General features: G+C 46.9%; 1 protein-coding gene across 6 annotated transcripts in view; it reads right to left on the bottom strand.

Moving 5' to 3' along the window:
- Ccdc62 (coiled-coil domain containing 62) overlaps window positions 1-21,607 on the bottom strand; it is a 31,615-nt gene extending 10,008 nt beyond the window's left edge. For 2 of the 6 annotated variants that reach the window (XR_011372336.1, XM_070024799.1), the window contains exons 1-8: window positions 21,374-21,605; window positions 19,643-19,835; window positions 16,234-16,400; window positions 13,741-13,842; window positions 11,054-11,225; window positions 7,959-8,060; window positions 4,116-4,204; window positions 3,202-3,317 (exon numbers count right to left, since the gene is read on the bottom strand). Coding sequence is in view for 5 of the 6 variants with exons in the window: in XM_070024799.1 (XP_069880900.1) it covers window positions 3,202-3,317; window positions 4,116-4,204; window positions 7,959-8,060; window positions 11,054-11,225; window positions 13,741-13,842; window positions 16,234-16,400; window positions 19,643-19,835; window positions 21,374-21,409 (977 nt within the window). In the remaining variant the exon portion in view is untranslated. Of the gene's footprint in view, window positions 1-3,201; window positions 3,318-4,115; window positions 4,205-7,958; window positions 8,061-11,053; window positions 11,226-13,740; window positions 13,843-16,233; window positions 16,401-19,642; window positions 19,836-21,373 lie in introns of all 6 variants that reach the window. The other 4 variants (XM_070024800.1, XM_070024803.1, XM_070024802.1 and 1 more) reach the window with 4 other exon arrangements.
- Window positions 21,608-23,329: the final 1,722 nt, after the last annotated feature.

The raw sequence follows: 23,329 nt of genomic DNA, 5'->3' as shown, positions 1-23,329 counted from the left end.
TGAGATTAGACATCATGCTACCAGCTCCTATGACTCCCCAAACAGCATTAGCACAATGAGTCTGAGCTCCTGAGCCCGATTTTGTCTCAGAAACCTGAACAGCAAGCCTCCACTCACCTTCTTTCCCACCCTCAACTCCTCTAGTACTCACTGTATGAATGAGAAAAGCATCAAAATACTATGTAAATACAGCAAAACTTGGCCTGTGTGTACCAAAAGTGGGGCCTGCACTTAGGGCCTTGAGCTCTTGCTTGGCTTTTTTGCTCAAGGCCAGACCTTTACCACTTGAACTATACCTCAACTTTTAGCTTTTTGGTGGTTAACTGGAGATAAGAATTCTACAGCTGGAGCTGGGCACAGGTAGCCCATGCCTGTAATCCTAGCTACTCAGGAGGCTGAGATCTGAGGACTGCAGTTCAAAGCCAGCTGGGGTAGGAAAATCCATGTGAGACTTATCTCCAATTAAACCACCAGAAAATCAGAAGTAGTGCTGTGGCTCAAGTGGTACAGCACAAGCCTTGAGCCTTGAGCTGATAGATGTGCCCAGGCTCAGAGGTCAAGCCCCATGACTGACACACACACACTACCATAGATGAGTGCTAATGGCTGACACCTGTAATCCTAGCTACTCAGGAGGCTGAGATCTGAGGATCAGTTTGAAGCCAGTCTGGGCAGGAAAGTACATGAGACTCTTATCTCCAATAAGTACTCAGAAAAAGCCAGAAGTGGTGTTATAGCTCAAGTGGTACAATACTATCCTTGAGCACAAAGAGGCTCAGGGATAGTGCTCAAGCCTTGAGTTCAAGCCCCGGGACTGGCAAAAAGAAAATCCCATAGGCTTTTCTGACCAGGCTGGCTTCAAACCATGGTATTCAAATCTCAGCCCCTTGCGCAAACCAGCTCCTGGTACGAGCCACCAGCTCCTGGCTAAGCAAAACTTTTTTTTTTTTTTTCTCAGTCATGGGGCTTGAACTCTGGGCCTAGGTGCTGTCCCTGAGCTCTTCAGCTGAAGGCGAGTACTCTACCACTTGAGCCATGGGGCCACTTCTGGCTTTTCTGGTGGTTAACTGAAGAGTCTCACAGACTTTCCTGCCTGGGCTGGCTTTTTTTTTTTTTTTTTTTTTTTTTGGTCAGTCATGGAGCTTGAACTCTAGGCCTGGGCGCTGTCCCTCAGCTCTTAAGCTCAAGGCGAGTGCTCTACCACTTGAGCTACAGTGCCACTTCTGGTTTTCTGGTGGTTTACTGAAGATAGGAGTTTCACGGTCTCTCCTGCCTGGGCTGGCTTTGAACCGAGATCCTCAAATCTCAGCCTCCTGAGTAGCTAGGATTACAGGTGTGAGCCACCAGCGCCCAGCCTGGGCTGGCTTTGAACCGTGATGATCAGATCTCTCCCTCCTGAGTAGCTAGGATTACAGGTATGAGCCACCAGCGCCTGGCTCTCAGGTGTTCTTTTTGAAACAGGATCTTGCTATGTTGTCCAGGCTGGCCTTGAAATCCTCTTGCCTCAGCCTCCTGAGTACTGGGATTATAGGCAAGCACAAGTCCACCATGTGTCCAGATATTCCGATCTGTATCACTCCAATCCCTGAGAAAACACACCTGTCTCCTACAATGTATAAACCACTTCTCACTTCTAAGGAGTAGCCTCAGCTCATGGAGTACCTCCAAGTGACAATGAAGCTCATGGAGGAAGCGCAGCGTCAGGCTTTTCTCCTGTGAGAGAGCACTCCATGGTCTGGGTGTCGGCGGCAGTTGGGGTGCCGAACAGCAGCAACTGCCTCTCTCATTCTCTGCCTACAGCTGCTAACTCCTGCCATTCTGAATCTGTTCTTCGGGGAAAGGGGCAGTGGTCAGGCTTAATCTACTTCAGACTTGGTGGTTCCCCTGCTGATGAAGTCATACGTGGGAAGCTCCCCTTAACCTTCCTTGTTTCTCCATTCCCAGCATCTCTGCTTGGATGTGGTTTGGCAATGTCTGTTAATGAAAGCACTGCTTGTGTATTTTAATTTACATCCCCACAGTGCTTGTTGTTACAAGTTGGGCGAGCAGGAAGATGAAGCTGAGAGCAGTGCTCACCTAGAATCTAGTTTCTAATTCAGTGCTAATGCCTTTCTTTGACATAATTTCTTTGAGACAAGAGCCATGACCCATATATGCTTCTATTTCCTCTCCCAGCCCAGTGTCTTAATACTGTGGTGCACATTTATGAATAGTTCATCTCTCACTTCCACTCTAACTTAAAGCCTTCTGCCCAACAAACACAAATAAGGCATAAAGATTTTACTTTTGCTGGACATGGCTGGCTCACACGTGTAACTAGCTAACCAGGAGGCTGAGATCTGAAGATTGTGGTTTAAGGCCAGCCTAGGCAGGAAAGTCTGTGAGACTCTTATCTCCAATTGACTACTAAAAAAAGCTGACAGTAGAGCTGTGGCTTGCTCAAGTAATAAAGCTCGAGCCTTGAACAAAAAAGCTCAGAGAAGCAAGGTACTGGTGGCTCATGTCTATAATCCTAGCTACTCAGGGGGCTGAGATCTGAGGATGGTGGTTCAAACCAGCCTGGGCAGGAAAGTCTGAGACTCTTATTTTTGATTAATCACCAGAAAACTGGAAGTTGCAGTGTGGCTCAAGTGGTAGAGCACTGCCTTGAGCAAAAGGAGCTCAGGGACCCTGCTCAAGGCCCAAGTTCAAGCCCCAAGACCAACAAAGAATAAAGCTCAGAGACAACACCCAAACCCTGAGTTCAAGCCCCAGGATCATCACCAAAAAATAAATTTAAAAAAATAGACAAAAAGGGGTTAGGAAGGTGGCTCAGTGGTAGAGCGCTTGCCTTGCATGCCTGAGGCCCTGGGTTCGATTCCTCAGCACCACATAAAGAAAAAAGTCGGAAGTGGCACTGTGGCTCAAGTGGTAGAGCATTAGCCTTGAGCTGAAGAGCTGAGGGACAGTGCCCAGGCCCAGAGTTCAGGCCCCACGACCGGACCCCCCCCCCAAAAAAAAAAAAAAAAGACAAAAAAGAAAAAGATTTTACCTTTATCAAGTGGTTAAACAGCATGCTTAAAATTCTCAGGCCAGAAGCTAGGATTATGAAGATAACTGCTAACTCACATGTATTTATTTCCTACTAGCCTCCAGGAAGCACTAAGTAAATGCTGATCTACCAATGAAGTAAGCACAGATCACAGCATCTACTGAGATTACCTGGATTCTAGGGCCTTCGACTCCTCCGTCTTTGAGTCATATAACTGAATCATTTCCTGAGAATTTTCCACATTGAAATTAAGAAACTGCAGGTCACTCTGTTGTTTCACATATATCTGCCAGAGACATTGATCAATCAACATAAAATGTAATAATAAAGGTCACACAGTTTTTGCTTTTATTTGTCCTACTTTCACACTGAAATTAGTATAGCTGGTCCCTTACCTTAAAATTGTGTGTGTGTGTGTGTGTGTGTGTGTGTGTGTGTGTATGCGCTAGCACTGGAGCTTGAACTCAGATGCTAGGTGCTATCCCTTAACTATTGCTCAAGGATGGTATTCTACCATTAAGCTAGAGCTCCACATCTGGCTTTATGGTAATTAACTGGAGATAAGAGTCTCATGGATTTTCCTGCTGGGGCTGGCTTCAAACCAAGGTCCTCAGATCTCAGCCTCTCAAGTAGCCAGGATTACAGGCATGAGCCTGTAATCTGTGTCTGACTCAAACTTTTTTTTTTTTTTTTTGGTTGGTCGTGGGGCTTGAACTCTGGGCTTGGGCAATGTCCCTCAGCTCTTCAGCTCAAGGCGAGCGCTCTACCACTTGAGCCACAGCGCCATTTCCGGTTTTCTGGTGGTTTATTGGAGATAGGAGTCTCATGGTCTCTCCTGCCCGGGCTGGCTTTGAACCGCGATCCTCAGATCTCAGCCTCCTGAGTAGCTAGGATTACAGGCGTGAGCCACCAGCGCCCGGCTGACTCGAACTTTTAATTACCATAACCAAGACCCATCTAGGAGGCTAAGTAGCTGTATGTTTAACAAGGTAAGATTCTCTCAGTGCCAGCAAACACGCAACAGGCGTTCAGCTCCTGCTCTGCTCAACTTCTCCCTGCTGAACTATAGCAGCTGGGGCCATACCTGTCTCAGATTATGCAGTTCGGAGTTGGTACGTTCTTGCTTGGACTTTGCAATATCCAGTAACTCATCTTTCCTTTTTTCTCTCTCTACTATTGAAAAATAGTAATGATTAAGCATTTTTTAATCACCATACCAATAAACAGCGTTGTTGTTGTTGTTTTTTGCCAGTCTTGGGGTTTGAACTCTGGTCCTGGGCACTGTCCTTTAGCTCTTTAGCTCAAGGCTAGAGCTCTAGCACTTGAGCCACAGCACCACTTCCAGTTTTCTGGTCATTTATTGGAGATAAGAGTCTCACAGACTTTCCTGCCTAGACTGGCTTTGAACTGTGACCCTAAGATCTCAGCTTCCTGAGTAGCTAGAATGACAGGCGTGAGCCACCAGTACCTGTCTAAAGCATTAATTAATTTATTTATTTATTTTTGGTCGGTCATGGGGCTTGAACTCTGGGCCTGGATGCTGGCTGCCCCTCAGCTCTTCAGCTCAAGGCAAGTGCTCTACCACTTGAGCTACAATGCCACATCCGTATTTCTAAATTTTTAAGGGTATGGTTCAGTGGCAGGGCACTGCCCAGCAGGAGGCCCCAGGTTCCATCCCTTGTACTCATTAAAAAAAAAAAAAAAAGCCAGCACCAGTGGTTCACACCTGTAATCCTAGCTATTCAGGAGGCTGAGATCTGAGAATCGTGATTCAAAGCCAGTCAGGGTAGGAAAGTCTGTGAGACTTTTTTTTTTTTTTTTTTTTGGTCGGTTGTGGGGCCTAAACTCTGGGCCTGGGCACTGCCCCTCAGCTCTTCAGCTCAAGGCTAGTGAGCCACAGCACCACTTCCGGCTTTTTCTGCTTATGTGGTGCTGAGGAATTGAATCCAGTGCCTCATGCATGCAAAGTAAGCACTCTACCACTGAGCCACCTTCCCAGCCCCTCTGTGAGACTCTGATCTCGAATAAACTATTCAGAAAAAGCCAGAAGTGGCTCTGTAGCTCAAGTGGTAGAGCACTAGCCTTAATCAAAAAGGTCAGGACAGTGCACAGGCACAGATTCAAGCTCCAGGACCAGCAAAAAAATAAAAAAGTTTTTGGGACAATGGTATGTGATTGTCTTCAGTAGAAAGGTACTCAGAAGTGAGTTTAGGAAATTATTAAAATTAGGAAATTTTAAAATCATTTCACAAAATCATATAGTTCAGGTGAGAGAGCACTCATCTAGCAAATAGCAGCTCGTGAGCTCAAACTCCAGTACTGTTCAAAAAAAAAGGAAAAACTTCCTCCTCTGACCTTCCAGGCTATTCTGTTCCTAACTCCTGTAGAGTAATAAAGTCTCTGTGGGTACATGAGCCTCTCAACTATAGTGAGCACAGGACATACAAAGGCCCATACATGGACTGAACTGAACTCTATGTTTGCTTTGTCTATTACCTAATATGTATAACTGACCCGGTAACCTTAGAAATAAGGAAATGGGTCCCTGTAATCTACTTAGTCAGGAGGCTGAGATCTGAGGATTACAGTTCAAAGCCAGCCCAGGTAGGAATGTCTGTGAGATTCTTATCTCCAATAAACCACTAGAAAACCAGAAGTGGTGCTGTGGCTCAAGCGGTAGAGTGCTTACCTTGAGCAGGGACAGTGCCCAGGCCCAGAGTTCAAGCTCCGCAATCGACAAAAACAAACAACAACAACAAAAAAAACAAAAAAGAAATAAAGAAATGGTGCCCTCTGGTGGGAGAATATTGCACTTTGTTCCCATCTTGAATCACAGATCAAAATTAAGAAATCCATTCTATGGCAAGTTTTAAATGTTACATATTTCCCTTTAAACTGCAGAAACAAGATTCTCTTTCTAGAAGGAGGGGAATTGAGGGTAGGTAGACTCAGAGTGTTTAACTTTTTATTTCAAACTGCCTCAAAGTCTATGAATGATCTCCCTGACCTAAATTACTGGCATGAAGCCCTAAGACAGCCTGGGCTATTAAGGATCCAAGTCAGCTCTGTGCAGGAAGGAGAAAGGGAAGCCTTCAGCGGTGGACACAGGTAGGGGTGGATGAGCAGTGCTGGGGTACTGGCAGGGGTGAAGGCACCCAGCAGGGGTGGAGGCTGTCATCATCAGAGTCATCATCAGAAGGGGACTTGGTTACACATGGGGAATTCAACCCAGGAAGCCTTAGTCAGACTGATGCAACTGAAGTAACCGCAGGTCATTTATTTGCAAAACTAGAAAAATGTGCTGGGAAGGTGGCTCAGGGGTAGAGCGCTTGTCTTGCATGCCTGAGGCCCTGGGTTCGATTCCTCAGCACCACATAAGCAAAAAGAAAAAAGCTGGAAATGGCGCTGTGGCTCAAGTGGTAGAGCGCTAGCCTTGAGCTGAAGAGCTGAGGGACAGCGCCCAGGCGCAGAGTTCAGGCCCCACGACCAGACCCAAAAAACAAAACAAAACAAAAACAACAACTAGAAAAACATGCTGTGCGTGTATGTGTGTGTGTGTGTTGCTGGGACTACAAAGTGGGCCATGTATACTCTACTACTTGGTTATACCTGTGGCCTTTTGAATTCCTACTTTTTAAACCTAGTGTTTACAAAATTATAAACATCCTCTATTGATCATCAAAACTTTTTTTTAAGCCAGTAGCAGGGTCTGGGTTCAGTACCTCATAGTAGTTCACAGCTGGTACTCTACCACTTAAGCCATACCTCCAGCCTAGGTTTTGGCTACTTAATTGGAGATAAATGATGGGAATCTGCAATTCCAAAAATGTGCAAGTCCACTTTCCACCCCACACCCTTCCCCCCTCAAGGTAATATGCCCCTGACTTCCCCAAAGCAGGCCACAGCTGGCTGAACGGGACCTGCTCAGTGGGTTTGCAAAGCAGGTTCCCATTAACAGGCCTGTGTACAAACTTACAAAGCCCAACCAGAAACTTTCTGTGCCCTCCAGTTGCCTTCACCCAGGACCCTACTTAAGTCCTTCCACTCCTGCCCCCAGCACGGCCTGTCTCCTGACTCTCCCTGTCTCAGGTACCATGGTATCCCCCTTCAACTTTTCATTCAACTTGATTTGGTCTGCTGAGGTCAGTGTCTCTGTCTGCTTTAATTTCTCACCTTTCAAATCAGTCCTTTTCCCTAACAATAAAGTCTCTTGGCTCTGAACCACAATATTCAAATCTCAGCCTCCCGATTAGTTAAGATTACAGGTGTGAGCCATAGGCACAAAGCCTTTTAAAATGAATTTTAAGCTGGGCACAGGTGGTTCACGCCTGTAATCCTAGCTACTGAGGAGGCTGAGATCTGAGGATCGAAGTTAAAAGCCAGCCTGGGCAGGGAAGACCGTAAGACTCCAATAATCCACCAGAAAACCCGAAGTGGCGCTGTAGCTCAAGTGGTAGAGTGCTAGCCTTGAGCTGAATTGCTCAGGGACAGGGCCAGGCCCAGAGTTCAAGCCCCACGACCAACATAAATAAATAAATAAATACATAAATACATAAATAAATAAAATGAATTTTAAAGCAAGAATATGCTTCAGTGAGAAGCAGTCATTTGCTTAAACTGGCAGTAGTTCTTCATTTTACAAAAGAGGAACTAGAGATATTTGGAGGCTTAATAACAGCTTTCAAATTCTGTCTGGCCCCTCAGCAGCTCTTACAAGGGTGGGGGTGAGAAGGGGAAGCAGAGGGGTTCTTTTTGTTCTTTGGTTTTGTCGTTGTTGTTGTTGTTTGAGGTATTGGAGTTTGAACTCAGGGCCTCAAGCATGCTAGGTAAGTACAAGTACTCTACTATCCTTCAGCCTGCTTTAGTAGCAGTATTCAAAGCTTAGGTTCAAAATGAGCCTTCAATCATGTAAACTGACTATTTTTACCGGTAAAAATCAATTCATCGTGCAGGCAACTTTTCTCTTGCTTGAGGCGAATAATCTCTTCTCGTTGCTCATTATTTTCTGTTGTCTTTTCATTTAGGTCCTCTTCATAAATAAAATAAAAAGAAAGTCGTCAAACAAATGCAGTTTCCTCTTCCTATGAAGAGACCCTTCTTCCTGGGCCCCAGACTTGGTCATTTCTAGGCACTTCCAGCTCCCGTAACTTGAACTGTCCCACCAACAATACCTCTGGTCTGCCTGCAGCCCTGCTCCTGCCTGGCCTCACCCATCATAGTCCCAGGAGACAAAGATCAATCTTTTTTTTTTTTTTGCCAGTCATGGGGCCTGAACTCTGGGTCTGGGCGCTGTCCCTCAGCTCTTCAGCTCAAGGTTAGCGCTCTACCACTGGAGCCACAGCGCCACTTCCGGCTTTTTCTGTTTATGGGGTGCTAAGGAGTCGAACCCAGGGCCTCATGCTTGCAAGGCATGCACTCTACCGCTGAGCCACCTTCCCAGCCCCACAAAGATCAATCTTTAAAAATAACAACTATTGGGCTGGGAAGATGGCTCAGTGGTAAAGCGCTTGCCTTCCATGCATGAGGCCCTGGGTTCGATTCCCTAGCACCACATAAGACATAAGAAAAAAAGCCAGAAGTGGCACTATAGCTGAAGTGGTAGATCGCTAGCCTTGAACTGAAGAGCTGAGGGACAGTGCCCAGGCCCACAGTTCAGGCCCCACGACCGGACCCAAAAAAAAAAACAAAAACAAAAAACAACTATTGCTGGGTGCTGGTGGCTCACACCTGTAATCCTAGCTACTCAAGAGGCTGAGATCTGAGGATCATGGTTTAAAACCAGCCTAGGCAGGAAAGTCTCTGAGACTCTTCTCTCTAATTAATGACCAAAAAGCCAGAAGTAATGCTGTGGCTCAAAGTGGTAGAGCACTAGCCTTGAGCAAAAGAACCCAGGTCCCAAGTTTAAGCCCCACAATTAAAAAAAAATCACACACACACACAACCACACACAAAAAACCCCACACCAAACAACAACAACCCCACAACTATTCATGTCAGTTCTCCACGCCCTCCTACAGCTCTTAGGATGAAATCCAAACTCCTCACCATGACCGCCACGCCCAGCGACCTCACAGGGACACTTCCCTACCTCCCCTGCCAGCTAGGCTCCACAGACCTTGCCTGGGAAGTAAAACGAGAGATTGGGGTTTTGTCCTCAGTTGTGTCCTTTGTCATTCAGAAGGAGCACCCCTGGTAATCCTAGCATTTAGGAGGTTGAGGCAGAAGGTTAAGAGTTTGAGGCCAGCCAGGCACTGGTGGCTCACGCCTGTAATCCTAGCTACCCAGGAAGCTGAGATCTGAGGTTTGTGGTTCAAAGCCAGCCCGGGCAGGAAAGTCTGTGAGACTCTTATCTCCAATTAACTACCAGAAAACTAGGACTGGCACTATGGTTCAAGTGGTAGAGCACTGGCCTTGAGCTGAACAGCTCAGGGACAGCGCCCAGTCCCAGAGTTCAGGCCCCACAACTGACAAAAAAAAAAAAAAAAGAGAGAGAGTGACTAATTTTGTTGCAAGTATATATGAAGACAGTATGAAAACTCAATGGAAACAAAACAGGAGTTCAATGAGATATAATAGGAATTCTCAGCCCGGCCCACAGGCTTCCAGCAAGGGGACTCGGAGCTCCACAGAGACGGCTGAACCCACGTGGGATCTGCGTGTCTACTAGGTGAACACATCTAGGCAGGGAGTGGCACCTCAAGATGGCCCAGGAGCTGTGTGCACGGACGCTCATACTTTCACCTGCAATTCCTAAGTTGCTGCCTTTGTAATATTCCAGAAAATAAGCCTTAAGAGCCGTTCCAGCAGAAGGCCAAGCTTGAGGAAGTAGTTGTGAATCTGAGATGTACAGTAGTTGGTCACAGCAGTTGGTCAGAAGTACAAGATGATGTCTTAAGCAGGCAGTCTTGTGTAACTGAACCTGATTTTTTTTTCTGGGGGAGGGGCTGGTAATAGAGCTTTAAGTCTGGGCCTTGCACTTAATTTAGTTTTGTTTTTTTTGTTACTCTACTTGAACTACACTTAACTGCTTTTTGATGATTAACAAGGTAAGAGTCTTGTGGATGTTTCTGCTCCAGCTGGCTTCGAACCACAATCCTTGGGTCTCAACCTGAGTAGCTGGTGTACAGGTGTGAGCCACCCGCTCCCAGCTCACGTCTTTTAAGTTCCTGCCTTCTCTATGTGAACACACATGAAGCAGAGCCGCCCCACTCAGACACTTTACTAGGTAAAGTTGAGACCAGGCAACTCCCATTAGCCCAACTTGAGTTTATTTTATTTTTTTTTAATTAAACGTTTTTATTTTATTTATTATTATTATTATTATTATTGGGTCCATTCGTGGGCCTGAACTCTGGGCCTGGGCGCTGTCCCTCAGCTCTTCAGCTCAAGGCTAGCACTCTACCACTTGAGCCACAGTGCCACTTCCAGCTTTTTCTGCTTATGTGGTGCTGAGGAATCGAACCCAGGGCCTCATGCATGCAAGGCAAGCACTCTGCCACTAAGCCACCTTCCCAGCCCCCCAACTTGAGTTTAATAGATATTAAGACTCACGCTGCTGAGACACTGCTACTGTCTGTTATAGAGCGCATACTGGCAATAGCTAGCAGATACAGCCATCTAAACCAAGGCAGGATCATTTAAAAATATGGCACATTATATACTTTACCCAAGTCTGTTATATATCTTCTAACACAGAATGCCAGCATAATTACATATAGATGAAACAGACATTTCCTGTTAGAATTCCAAGCCGGGGGTTGGGGGAGGGAGAGAGGAACAAGGGGAGGGGGGAGGAGATGGGAAGAGATGGTAAGGGGAAACAAAGGAGAAGGCAACAATGCTTGATAAATGCACTCATTACCTTGCCCATGTAATTGTAACCCCTCTGTACAGTATTTTCACAATTAAAAAAAAAAAAAAAAGAATTCCAAGCCAAGAACAGAGCTACTGTCAAGCATAGATTAGGTGAACCCAGCAGGAAAACCATTCCCAAGAGGATGTCATTGTGTACAGCCTCCTCACCTTTCAGTTTATGGACTTCAATCTTCAAAGTCCTCAGCTTCTGCTTGTAATCTTGCTTTTCTTTCACAATACAGGTCTCCACCATCTTAGCATCACGTAAAGCATGCTCTAGTAATTTAAATTTACCGGAGCAATCTGCAATGTGATTGACTGCCTCAATTATATCTTTGTCCTAAAACCAAATGAAAGACCATGATGTTAAATTTTAAATCTCAGCTCATCAGTAAGAAAGACTGCACTTGCTTAGACAGACTGCAGAAGCCTGGCCAGCTCACTGAACTTCGCTGTCATTCTGCTGAGGGGCACGAGCAGACAGACACAGACAGGGATACAGTCAGCCAGGGGCCCTGTGGGCCCTGACCGCACCTGACAGGGCTGCAAGGTTTAGAAGCAGACAGTTCAATGACCGGGACAAGCACAGCAAGAGAAGGGCTGGCAGCTCCTAGATGTGGAATTACGGCGTGATTACTGACAAAACCCAGCATCTCTTTCCTCTTTTCAGCCTCTGAGACCTCATCATAATCTAGTCAATTATAACATCTTGCTGCAGAGCTGCTGAGATTATGGAAAATATATCTATTTGTTGAAAATCAACTTGATACCTATGAACCAAAAAGTGCTGTGATAATTCTTGCTGGAGTCATTACTGTTAACATGTTTCCCTCTACTTAAGCAGAAGGGTATCTGCTGCACTATTATGTATTCACTGAGAAAACCTCACACACTAGGGAGACCTATGGGAAGATACCAGGGTTGGGGCAGTACCAGGCATGGGGCTATGTGCTGCAGTCCTACCTACTCAGGAGGTGGGAACTGGGAGGATCAAGGTTTGAGGCCAGTTTGGGCAAAATGTTAAGACTCCATCTCAATTTTTAAAAAAGCATAGCATGGTGGTTCACACCTGTAATCTCTGCTACACACAAAATATAAGTAGGAGGATTGAAATCTGATGCTAGCCTGGGGCAGTAAGTACAGGACCCCACTTGAAAAATAAGTAAAGCAAAAGAGTTAGGGATGTAACTGAGGAGGCAGAACACTGGCCTGGCAAGCTTGTACTAGGCCCCGGTTTCATACCTTTGTACTGCCAACAAAATAAAAAATAAAAGTTGACTCAAACCACTCAACACACCAGTGACAGTGGCATGGTGAGGAGACAGCTATGTGGCAGCACTGCCCACTGCAGAAGGCCAGTTCCTAGTGCCACAAACAAAAACAATGAGATCGTGTGACTGAGCCAGCTTCCAGGCCCGCCCGTGGACATGCCGCCACTCCTTCCAGCCTTGCAGCCAGGGCTCTGGCTGCTGCTCCTGAGGGCACCACTTCATTCTGGGCAGGCTACCTCCTGAGCCACGTCCAACATGGCACCTCCTCGGTACCAAGGCTCTGTCACACTTCGCGGCAGCTGACTCCATGCTGGCCACTATTTCACTAAAGCAAATGCTGCAGAATTTACCACTCTTTAAGAAAGACCATGTCAAAACATTCGTGAGCTAGTGAAGTCACATTAGCAAGAGTGTCCTGTTATACCAACATCATCCTTTCATTTACTTGTTTATGTTTGTGGACATACTGGGGTTTAGCTCAGGGCTGTGTATTGCTAGCCCGTACGACACCACTGAGTATCACTGGTTACTTTAGGATCATCTTACACTGGAGGCATCCTCTGCCTGCCTTAGGCTTTCTACCTTCCCTGAAATTGAAGAACGCCACCATGCCCTACTCCCCTCCTAGGGGATGAAGTCTCACGAGCTTTTCTGCACAGGCTGGCTTGGCACCAAGATTCTCCCAATCTCAGCCTCCTGGGGAGCTTATAAGAGGCGCAAACCACTGAGCCCAGCTGTAAGTTGAGACGGGGTCTCACAACTTTCTCCCTAGACAGGCCTTGGACCAGAAGCTTCCTATTCTCAGCCTCCCAAACAGCTAGAAGGACAGACATGAGCCACCAGCACCCAGCCTTCATTCCCTGTTCACCAGCTGTCAAAGCCATGAGTTAGTTACTGCAGAAGAGACGGGAGTCGCCCAGTACATACACCAGTGAATGGACTGACTGCTTGGCTGCTATCAGTTTTCTATCTGAAATAAAAGGGCACCTGCCTAGCAAGCTCCAGGCTCTCAGTTCAGACCCCTGTACAGCCAAATAATAAAACAAAATTTTAAGGACAAACAAGACCTCTAATGCCGCACAGCTACCTGTGAAGACAGGTAAGCCAGACCATGTGGTACTTGGGCACAGAACCCACCATGGAGATGTACCTTCTCTACCAAAGCATCTTTGTTTACTTTTGTACGTGTGTGTGTGCATACGTGTATGTGCATGCTAGAACTGGGGCTGGAACTCAGGATGTGAGTGCTGTCCCTTAGTTTTTTCACTCAAGACTGGTACTCTACTACTTGGGCCACAGCTCTACTTGCTGTGTTAATTGGAGGTAAGAGTTTCACAGATTCGTCTGCCCAGGCTGACTTCAAACCTTGATCCTCAGATCTCAGCTTCCTGAGTAGCAAGGATCTTCGAGCATCATTTTAAACTTGTCTCTCCTCTCCTTTCTATACAGTGAAGTTAAAAAGAGCAACTTGGCCAGCTCTGGATTTCTGGGTTGCTAAGGGAGTTAAGTGAGATCATGTGTATGTCTGTAGTCTGTAAGCTACAAAGTACTCTGGCAAATGGAGGTGTAATTATTTTTAATTACCTTTAGCTTTATCATTGTGGTGAGAGCCTGTTCTCTAGCTTGTAATTGTCCTACTTGAGCAGAAAGTTCCACTAATGTGTTGCTGAGATTTTCATTTCTAGCCTACAAAAGAACAATACAGAAAACAGTGAGTCCTTTGATGCGTCCTTTCTGTCACGAGCCTCTGTCTGGGCTCGTTTCTCTAGTCTGTTTGCTGCTTCTTTGCCATGCTGGAGGGACAAAGCTGGCAGAGTAAGCAGCCGTCATGGAGGACCACAGATACCCATGTCATGGTTGCCTCAAGCACGCAAGCACGCTCCCACTGCTTGCATTTAATTGTCATATTGGATTCTATTGGTTATGCTTGTAAGCAAGTTTATTTCCTACTTTTACATGTAATTTTAGGTGGAAAAGCAAGAAGATAATGGATGAATGAGAACTGGAATGTATGAGATTTCCTTTGTGAAACGACAGCCTTAGTGAAGTCTGTGCACCTTCTGTAACTCTATTCACTCTATGTGAGCTGCCGACACCAACTCACATAGTTGTCAGGGCCCACAGAGTGTACAACACGGAGTGACCTCATGTAACTGTGGCTTTGAGTGACAACAGCAGATCCATGAGGACTCATTAGCTAAGATAAAATGCTCTGCCATGATGCCGGCCGTCAGGGGGCTTAGTGTGGGTACTGACAAACAAGGGAACTGTGCTTCCCACTCAGCTTTGCTATGAACCTAAAACTATCTCTAAAATGAAAGTGTATTAAGAGAGGTATCTTGGCCAGGTGCTGGTGGCTCATACCTGTAAATCCTAGCTACTCAGGAGGCTGAGATCTGAAGATCATGGTTTGAAGCCAATGTGGGCAGGAAAGTCTATGACTCTTATCTACAGTTAACTACTAAAAAAGCCAAAAGTGGAGCTGTGGCTTAGTGATAGAGCACTAGCCTTGAGTACAAAAGCTCAGGGATGGTACCTAGGCCCTGAGTTTAAAACCCAGAACAGGCACACACACACAAAAAAAAAAAAAAAAAAAAAAAAAAGAAAAGAAAAGAAAAAGAGAGAGAAAAAAAGAGAGAGATATCTTAGAGGAATGGCTCAAAGGTACAGTGCCTGATTAATAAATAAGGCCCTAGGGGCTGGGAAGGTGGCTCAGTGGTAGAGCGCTTGCCTTGCATGCATGAGGCCCTGGGTTCGATTCCTCAGCACCACATAAGCAAAAAAGAAAAAAGCCAGAAGAGGCACTGTGGCTCAAGTGGTAGAGTGCTAGCCTTGAGCTGAAGAGCTGAGGGACAGCGCCCAGGCCCAGAGTTCAGGCCCCACGACTGGACCCCCCCCCAAAAAAAAATAAATAATAAGGCCCTAAGTTCAAATCTCAGTACTGCCACAAACAGCTTTCTTCCTTTTTTTTAATCCAACATATCAATAAGTTCTAGTAAATGTTTCTTTAAACTTATTTTATAGCTAGCAAATATCTAGAATATGCTATACATGTTTTTATGCCCATAACCTAGCACTTGGGAAGCTGAGATAGAGGATCAAGAGTTCAGGACAGGGCTGGGCAGGTGGCTCAGGGGTAGAAGGCTTGCCTTGCATGCATGAGGCCTCAGCACCACATAAGCAGAAAAAGCTGGAAATGGCGCTGTGGCTCAAGTGGTAGAGCGCTTGCCTTGAGCTGAAGAGCTGAGGGACAGCGCCCAAGCCCAGAGTTCAGGCCCCACGACAAAAAAAAAAAAAAAAAGAGAGTTCAGGACAGCTTGGACTACACTTTTATAAATTTCAAGTCCCAAAAAAAATAAAAAATAAAAAATAAAATAAAATAAATTTCAAGTCCCAAAACATCAAAAACCAGAACCAAAAACAAGTAAACTGCATACTCTTACTATGAATTACTGAGACTCATTACGTTATCAAGACCTATACCAAGTATCATTACGAAACAGGAATATGAAAAATATAACTAAAAAAGCTGGCTTTTTCTCTGGGCCTCATAATAAATACAGTCGAAACATATCTGATGAATGACAAGTTCGAAAACTGAAAATTCACTGAGCACTGATGGCTCACACTTATAATCCTGGCTACTCAGGAGGCTGAGATCTGAGAACTAAGGTCTGGAGCCAGCTTGGGCTGATAAATTCAATAAAACAAATCTTATCTCCAATTGAAGTAGAGCTGTGGCTCAAGTGGTATAGCACCATCCATGAGCAGAAAAGCCAAGTGAGAATTCCAAGGCCTTAATCCATGCCCTAGTAGGGGAAGGCACACAGGCTTACATACGAATGCACACACACACTCAGATTTTAATGTAGACACTGAAATCTACTATTTTAGTAACTCACATAGAATTTGGACCACTACAGCTTATCAAAAAATAAAACTGTGTGGGTGTGGTGGCAAATGCCTGCAATCCCAGTACACAGAAAGCAGAGACAGGAGGAGGCCAGCATCAACTACATAACAGGATACAAAAAGTAATAAAATAATGGAAAAAAAATAAGTAAATGAGCAAGCAACCTCAAGGTCTTCTGAGAGGAGTGAGGAGTGTGTAGCTTTCTGGACCATCTCCTGGAGCTGGAGCCGTGTCTTCCGAAGGACCGACTGGCATTCGCTCTGATTAGATTCCAAGACTTTCACCTTCTTCATCAGTGACTTGATAATTTCTGATCTTTTCTGCAGTTCACCTGGGGGAAATTTCACCAATAACTTATTTATGTTTTAGACCTGAAACTGAAAATGCTTGAATAGGTTTGTAAAAACCATTGAATTTTCAAAATCAGTAAAGACCAAACATCTGCTAAGAATGACTTAAGGAGGGGCTGGGAAGGTGGCTCAGTGGTAGAGCGCTTGCCTTGCATGCCTGAGGCCCTGGGTTCGATTCCTCAGCACCACATAAGAAAAAAGAAAAAAGCCAGAAGTGGCGCTGTGGCTCAAGTGGTAGAGCACTAGCCTTGAGCTGAAGAGCTGAGGGACAGCGCCCAGGCCCAGAGTTCAGGCCCTACGACCGGACCCAAAAAAAAAAAAAAAAAAAGAATGACTTAAGGAGTCTTGCAAAGTATTTTATTGTGAAATATACAATACTAAATCATTAAGTACAACAGTGGGCCAGGTGCAGTGGCTCACTCCTGTAATCCCAGTGGTAAAGAGATGGAAGTGGGAGTATCATGGCTCAGGCCCAAAGCATGGAAAAAAGCAAGAACCCATCTTAAAATTCTAGCTATTCAGGAGGCTGAGATCTGAGGATCACGGTTCAAAGCCAGCCCAGGCAGGAAAGTCCATGAGACTTTTATCTCCAATTAGCCACTAGAAAACTGGAAGTGGAGCTGTGGATCCAGTGGTAGAGCGCTTGCCTTGAGCTGAAGAGCTCAGGCCCTGACTTCAAGTCCTATGACCAGCAGACAAAAAAAAAAAAAAAAAAAGGTTGAACATAGCTGTGCATAGCTGCAATCCCTGCTACTCAAGAACCTATAACCCCCTTGTCTTTACCACCAGAGGGCCGTGTCGTGGCACAGACACGTACCACCTCTCAGCACTGGGACTTCTTTTTTTTTTTTGGGAGGGGGGGGAGGGCAGTCTTGGGGCTTGAATTTAGGGCCTGGGCACTGTCCCTGAGCTTCTTTTGCTCAAGGACAGTGCTCTATCTCTTGAGCCACAGCACTACTTCCAGCTTATTCTCTTTAGGTGGTACTAAGGAATTGAACCCAGGGCTTCATGCAGGCTAAGTAAGCACTCTACCACTGAACCACTCTCCCAGCCTCATCCCTGACATTTCTTAAAGCATGTGTAGGGCTGGGAAGGTGGCTCAGTGATTCGATTCCTCAGCACCACATAAGCAGAAAAAGCTGGAAGTGGCATTGTGGCTCAAGTGGTTGAGTCCTAGCCTCGAGTTGAAGAGCTGAAAGACAGTGTCCAGGCCCAGAGTTCAGGCCCCACGACATAAAAATCCATGTGTAATATCCACCTTCCAAACCAAATGGTAATCAGGTCTGATTCTTTTTAACTTCCAAGACTAGACCAGATGGGTGCTGTTAGGGTGATGTGGCTGGCATTGGCCCTATATCTTTGTCAGCGGTTCTCCTGCCAGATGCCGGTGGCTCACACCTACAATCCTAGCTACTCAGAAGGCTGAGATCTGAGGATCACGGTTCAAAGCCAGCCCAGGCAGGAAAGTCCATCAGACTCTTATCTCCAATAAACCACTAAAAAACCAGAAGTGGCACTGTGACTCATGTGGTAGAGTGCTCACCTTGAGCTGAAGAGCTGAGGGACAGCACCAAGCCCAGAGTTCAAGCTCCACGACCAACCAAAAAAAAAAGGTTCTCCTTATGGTTTATTTATTTTTTGTCAGTAATGGGGCTTGAACTCAGGGCCTGGGTATTGTCCCCTGAGCTTTCCTACTCCAGGTTAACGCTCTACCACTTTGAGCCATAGCTCTATTTCCAGTTTTCTGGTAGTTAACTGGAGATAAGAGTCTCACAGACTTTCCTGCCTGGGCTGGCTTTAGTAGCCTCCTTTAGTAGCCTCCTTAGTAGCTAGGATTACAGGCATGAGCCACCAGTGCCTGGCTTTCATTATGGTTTTGATTTGCATTTTCCTAATGACAAATAAGGCCTTTAAATATAGTCATTGGCCATTCAGATATTCAGATTTGTCTTTCTGTGAAATGCCTATTTCAGTGTTCTTTTTTTATTCATTTAATTTAGGGACTAGGAATACAATGCATGGCCTGCTGCATCCGGGGAAGGAAGCACTCCATCACTGTGCTTCACTCTAGCCTCTACTGCTCCTCTTAAAACTAGTTTTTTGGTTTTTGTTGTTGTTGTTGTTTTTTGTCAGCCATGGCACCTGAACTCTGGGCCTGAGTTCTGTCCTTCAGCTCTTCAGCTCAAGGCTAGCTCTCTACCACTTGAGCCACAGCACCACTTCTGGCCTTTTCTGTTTATATGGTGCCGAGGAATCAAACCCAGGGCTTCATGCATGCAAGGCAAGCACTCTACCACTAAGCCAGCTTCCCAGCCCCTAGATACACAGTTATAGCCTACATTATATAGGCTCTTTGTTCCTCAACTCATTTATGTTATACTGAACCCAAAAGGCCAACTCTTGGCAACTACCCTACCACTTAAGCCATGCCCCCAGTCCTTTTCCTGTTTTTCTGATGGCATCTCATGCTTTTTGCCCAGGTTGGTGTGGATCTATATCACCTCTAGCCCTTATTTTATCAATGAGGTCTCCTATGGATGCCCCAAAGCTAGACTGAGCTACAATTTTCCTATTTCTGCTATAGAGCTGGGATGGCATCCATGCATCACCACTCTCAGCTTCTGAAATGCAGTCTTGCAAATATTTTTCCTGGGCTGGCTTTACATGATGTTCCTCCTGATCACCACCTTCCCAGTAGCAGGGATTACAGATGTGCATGACCACATCTGGCTTTATTCACATCTTGGCCCCAAAGGCCTTGATATTCAAGCTAGACTTGTTCCAGTTTTGTTTTGTTTTGTTTTTGGGTCCGGTCGTGGGGCCTGAACTCTGGGCCTGGGCGCTGTCCCTCAGCTCTTCAGCTCAAGGCTAGCGCTCTACCACTTGAGCCACAGCGCCACTTCCAGCTTTTTTCTTTTTGCTTATGTGGTGGTGAGGAATCGAACCCAGGGCCTCATGCATGCAAGGCAAGCACTCTACCACTGAGCCACCTTCCCAGCCCCCCAGTTTTGCGTTTGTGATGAGCATGCTAAGCAAGCGTTTACCATTGAGCTATGTCCCCAGCTTCCACTCCAGTGTCTTAATTCCTTGGTCCTGCTTTATTTGTGTCGGTTCAATGTGGCCATTCATAAAGCCATCCTGTCTGTAATAAGGCTAAATCCTAGGGGCAGTCTTTTATTTCTTCATTTTCTCCACAGGCCTCTCTGGCTGGAGGCCTCCCTACCTTCTAATTTGCTGCAACGTTCTTCCAGAGTCAACACTTTCTGCCGATCTTCTTCCCATGAAAGCAGCTGTCTTTGATGCACCGCAACCATATCATTGAGCTCTTTATCTCGGTCTTTTAATTCTCCAATGAGCAGCTGCAACTCCTTCCGTTGTTTCTCAATAGTGGAATTCTCAACTTCTGACCCTGTGTTCTAAAAACAGTACGTGGTTTTACATCCAATTAAAACTCAGTAACATATGGGCTGAAGTATATTTTCTAAAGAATTATATTCTTTTGCTGCTAATTCTGAAGTTAAAAACTTAGCATGCACTGTCTCTATCGTTTTCTGTCATACCTCATACAATTCTTTTTTTTTTTTTTTTTTTTTTTTATCCGGTTGTGGGGCCTGAACTCTGGGCCTGGGCGCTGTCCCTCAGCTCTTCAGCTCAAGGCTAGCGCTCTACCACTTGAGCCACAGCACCACTTCCGGCTTTTTTCTTTTTGCTTATGTGGTGCTGAGGAATCGAACCCAGGGCCTCAGGCATGCAAGGCAAGCGCTCTACCACTGAGCCACCTTCCCAGCCCTACCTCATACAATTCTAAAGCCTCCACTGGCTCATCACAAACATATTTCTGATCATTGCCCTTCAGCTTGTCAATTTTCTGTTTCCAATTAACACTGTCATCCCCTACCTTGCACAAGCAATTTGTGTGCACGTGTGTGTGTGTGTAAGAAGGCTTGAGCTCAGGGTCTGGATGCTGTCCCTTACTTTTTTCTGCTCAAGGCTGGCACTCAATCAGTTGAGCCACAGCTCCATTTCTGTCTTTTGGTGGTAAGTCTCACAAACTTAACTGAGGCTGGCTTTTTTTTTTTTTGGGTCCGGTCGTGGGGCCTGAACTCTGGGCCTGGGCGCTGTCCCTCAGCTCTTCAGCTCAAGGCTAGCGCTCTACCACTTGAGCCACAGCGCCACTTCCGGCTTTTTTCTTTTTGCTTATGTGGTGCTGAGGAATCAAACCCAGGGCCTCAGGCATGCAAGGCAAGCGCTCTACCACTGAGCCACCTTCCCAGCCCAACTGAGGCTGGCTTTGAGCCCCGACCCTCAGATCTCAGCCTCCTGAGTAGGTTGAGACACCAGCACCAGGCCCCTAAACTACATTTTGAATCATGGTCCTCCTGAATTACTGTAGTTCCTGTCCATGAAGTGTTAGTTTAAAAGATCACTAGTGACCCGTGTGCATGATTCCCGCTTCTTGGAAAACTAGATTCGTAAGTAACTGGTGACGAGGACTTCACTTGAGTGACTAGTAACTGAACACACCAAATGGAATTTGGAGACAAACGACGCCAAGTCCCAGGACGTGAATTCGTCTCCGGCCGGCCGAGCACGAAGCCGTGCACTCATTCCTTCAACCAGTAAGACGCGGGGCGAGCGGCTGCGGGCCCGCCGGGCCGGGCCGCGGCTGCGGGGCGGAGACGCGGGCGGCCGCCGTGCGCGCTCGGCGTCCCCCCGCCCCCTCCGCGGCCGCGGACCCGCGCGCGCCCGGCGCGTCCGGCCCCGGACGGAGAGCGACGGCCGCGGCCAGCGTCTCCGCCTCGCCGGCGGGCGGCGCCGCACTCGGGGTCCTGGCCGGGTCCGGACGGGGGGAAGGACGCCGGTCTCCACCTCGCACCGGGCCGGGGCGGGCGGCCGAGCCCCGGCGTCCGCGCGCGGGGAGGAGCCGCGGACTCGGCGGGCCGGCGCCGCTCACCTGGCGCACGGCGAGGTAGGTCGCCGACGGGTTCATAGGTGTCGCCTCAGCCCGGACAGAGTCGGTGCGGGCAGCGTCACCTCAGAAACGCCGTAGACGCGCCTGGCCGCAGCGGCGCGGGCGAGCCCGGAGCGCCGGAGCTCCGCGCCCTGGTCGGCCCACACGAGCCGGCCCTAAACGGCCGGCCCGGCGCGAACCCGCCGAGGGCGCCTGCCTGGCCTACGGGGGCGCGCGGGGGCCGCCCCGGGCCTCGCGAGACTGGCTCTGGGTCTCGCGGCCCTTGGCGCCGCGCGCCGGCCCCGCCCCCCGCGGGCGGGGAAGGCCGAAGCTGGCCCCGCCTTGGAGCCGGAAGAGCCCGCCCTCCTCCGCTACCCACTTCCACGTAAAGCCGGTTCGTTTCCAGGCGCTCCTCCACACCCGCCTGGTACTGGGCAGCATCTGGCGTTTGAGCGCTGGGATAATGGTGGCCGGCCTGCTCTGGAGCAGCGAGGGAACTCCCGCACTGTGTCCTGGGGCCGGTGGCTCACGCCTGTCATCCCAGCTACGCGGCGGAGGCTGAGCTGAGGCTCGCAGTTCAAAGCCAGCTCCGCCACAAAAGTCCATGAGACTGATCTCCGATAAATCACCGCGAAGCTGGAAGTGGCGCTGTGGCTCAGGGGGTAGAGCGCTGGCCTTGAGCTGAAGAGCTGAGGGACAGCGCCCAGGCCCAGAGTTCAAGACCCACGACCGACCAAAAAACGAGGAGCCAGCCTAGGTTACACAGCCAAAGAGCAAACGCCATATTTTGCATGTGAAGCTGCAGTGGCAGTGAAGGCTGCTTACAGGTCATCCTCCCCAAATCGCCCTAGTGTATCAACCGAACATCTTGGTGTAATAATCCCAGTTACTCCAGTGGCAGAAATGGGGAGGATCGCTGTTCTAGCCTGTCCTCAGCTACTTGAGAAGTCTTAAGTGGAATGAACATCCTGGTCTGAAATTCAGGTTAGGATCCTGGTCTGAGGGTGTGGCCCAGGGGGAAAAGACACTGAGAACAAACCTGAAAAATAAAAAAGAACTAGGGGGCGTTTCTCAAGTAGGAAAGCACCTACGCAAGTTCAAACCCCAGTACTGTCAAAAGAAAAAAGAGAACCACACCTAAGATGAAGAGAATGAATTAAAGTCAAGCCTTGAAATAGGGAAATCTTTATTAGACATCTTTTCTAAGACATTATTTTTTTCAAACACCCTTCGAACTCGATTGTATTTGCACAGCAACAATCACTTCATGGGTTCCAGGTCTCTCTTCTCCCCCACTCAATTTCTTAACGTTATCTACAGCAATTCTGAACACGTGTTTTTTTCAATGTATAGCACCTTAAAGTTTAATCCAATGCATTCATTAAAATTGTTTCTCTTGTGAGAAAACTGTTCCAGTTATTTGCCAGACCATACACTGAGCTGGTACACATTTTTAAGTGGTTAGCAGACTTTCACTCATATACAGCAGAATAAGAACTCCCAGCATCCCTGATGACTTTCCATTCAGTACACAACGATGATGTTCTTTTATTTTTTGTAGAACTGAGGATTGAACCTGGCCTAGATACTGGGCAGGTGCGCGCTCTACCGCTTGAGCCTCAGTCCTAGTCTACAATGATAAGATCTAAAATGGATTTGGGGTCTGCCTAACTTACCACAACCACACGTTTCTAAGAAATTTCTGGAAAATCGCATCTTTATGTATAATGCACCATCACTTTGTAATCACCTTCTGATTGTTCCTATCATTTTTGCAGTTTTTAATGTTAAAAATAACATTTTGATAAACACTATAAATTTTATGCATATATCTATGACATACCTTACTGGGTAAAACAATGCACATGGTTTTAAGGCTTTTAATATACTTTTACACCAAATAATCTCTAAAACAGAATGAGTGCTATCAGCAGTATATTATTACACCACAAAGTAGAC

The sequence above is a fragment of the Dipodomys merriami genome, unplaced genomic scaffold (genome assembly GCF_024711535.1).
Source record: "Dipodomys merriami isolate MVZ:Mamm:240054 unplaced genomic scaffold, mDipMer1.0.p SCAF_163, whole genome shotgun sequence".
Taxonomy (NCBI): domain Eukaryota; kingdom Metazoa; phylum Chordata; class Mammalia; order Rodentia; family Heteromyidae; genus Dipodomys; species Dipodomys merriami.
This window is presented reverse-complemented; position numbering and strand designations above follow the sequence as displayed.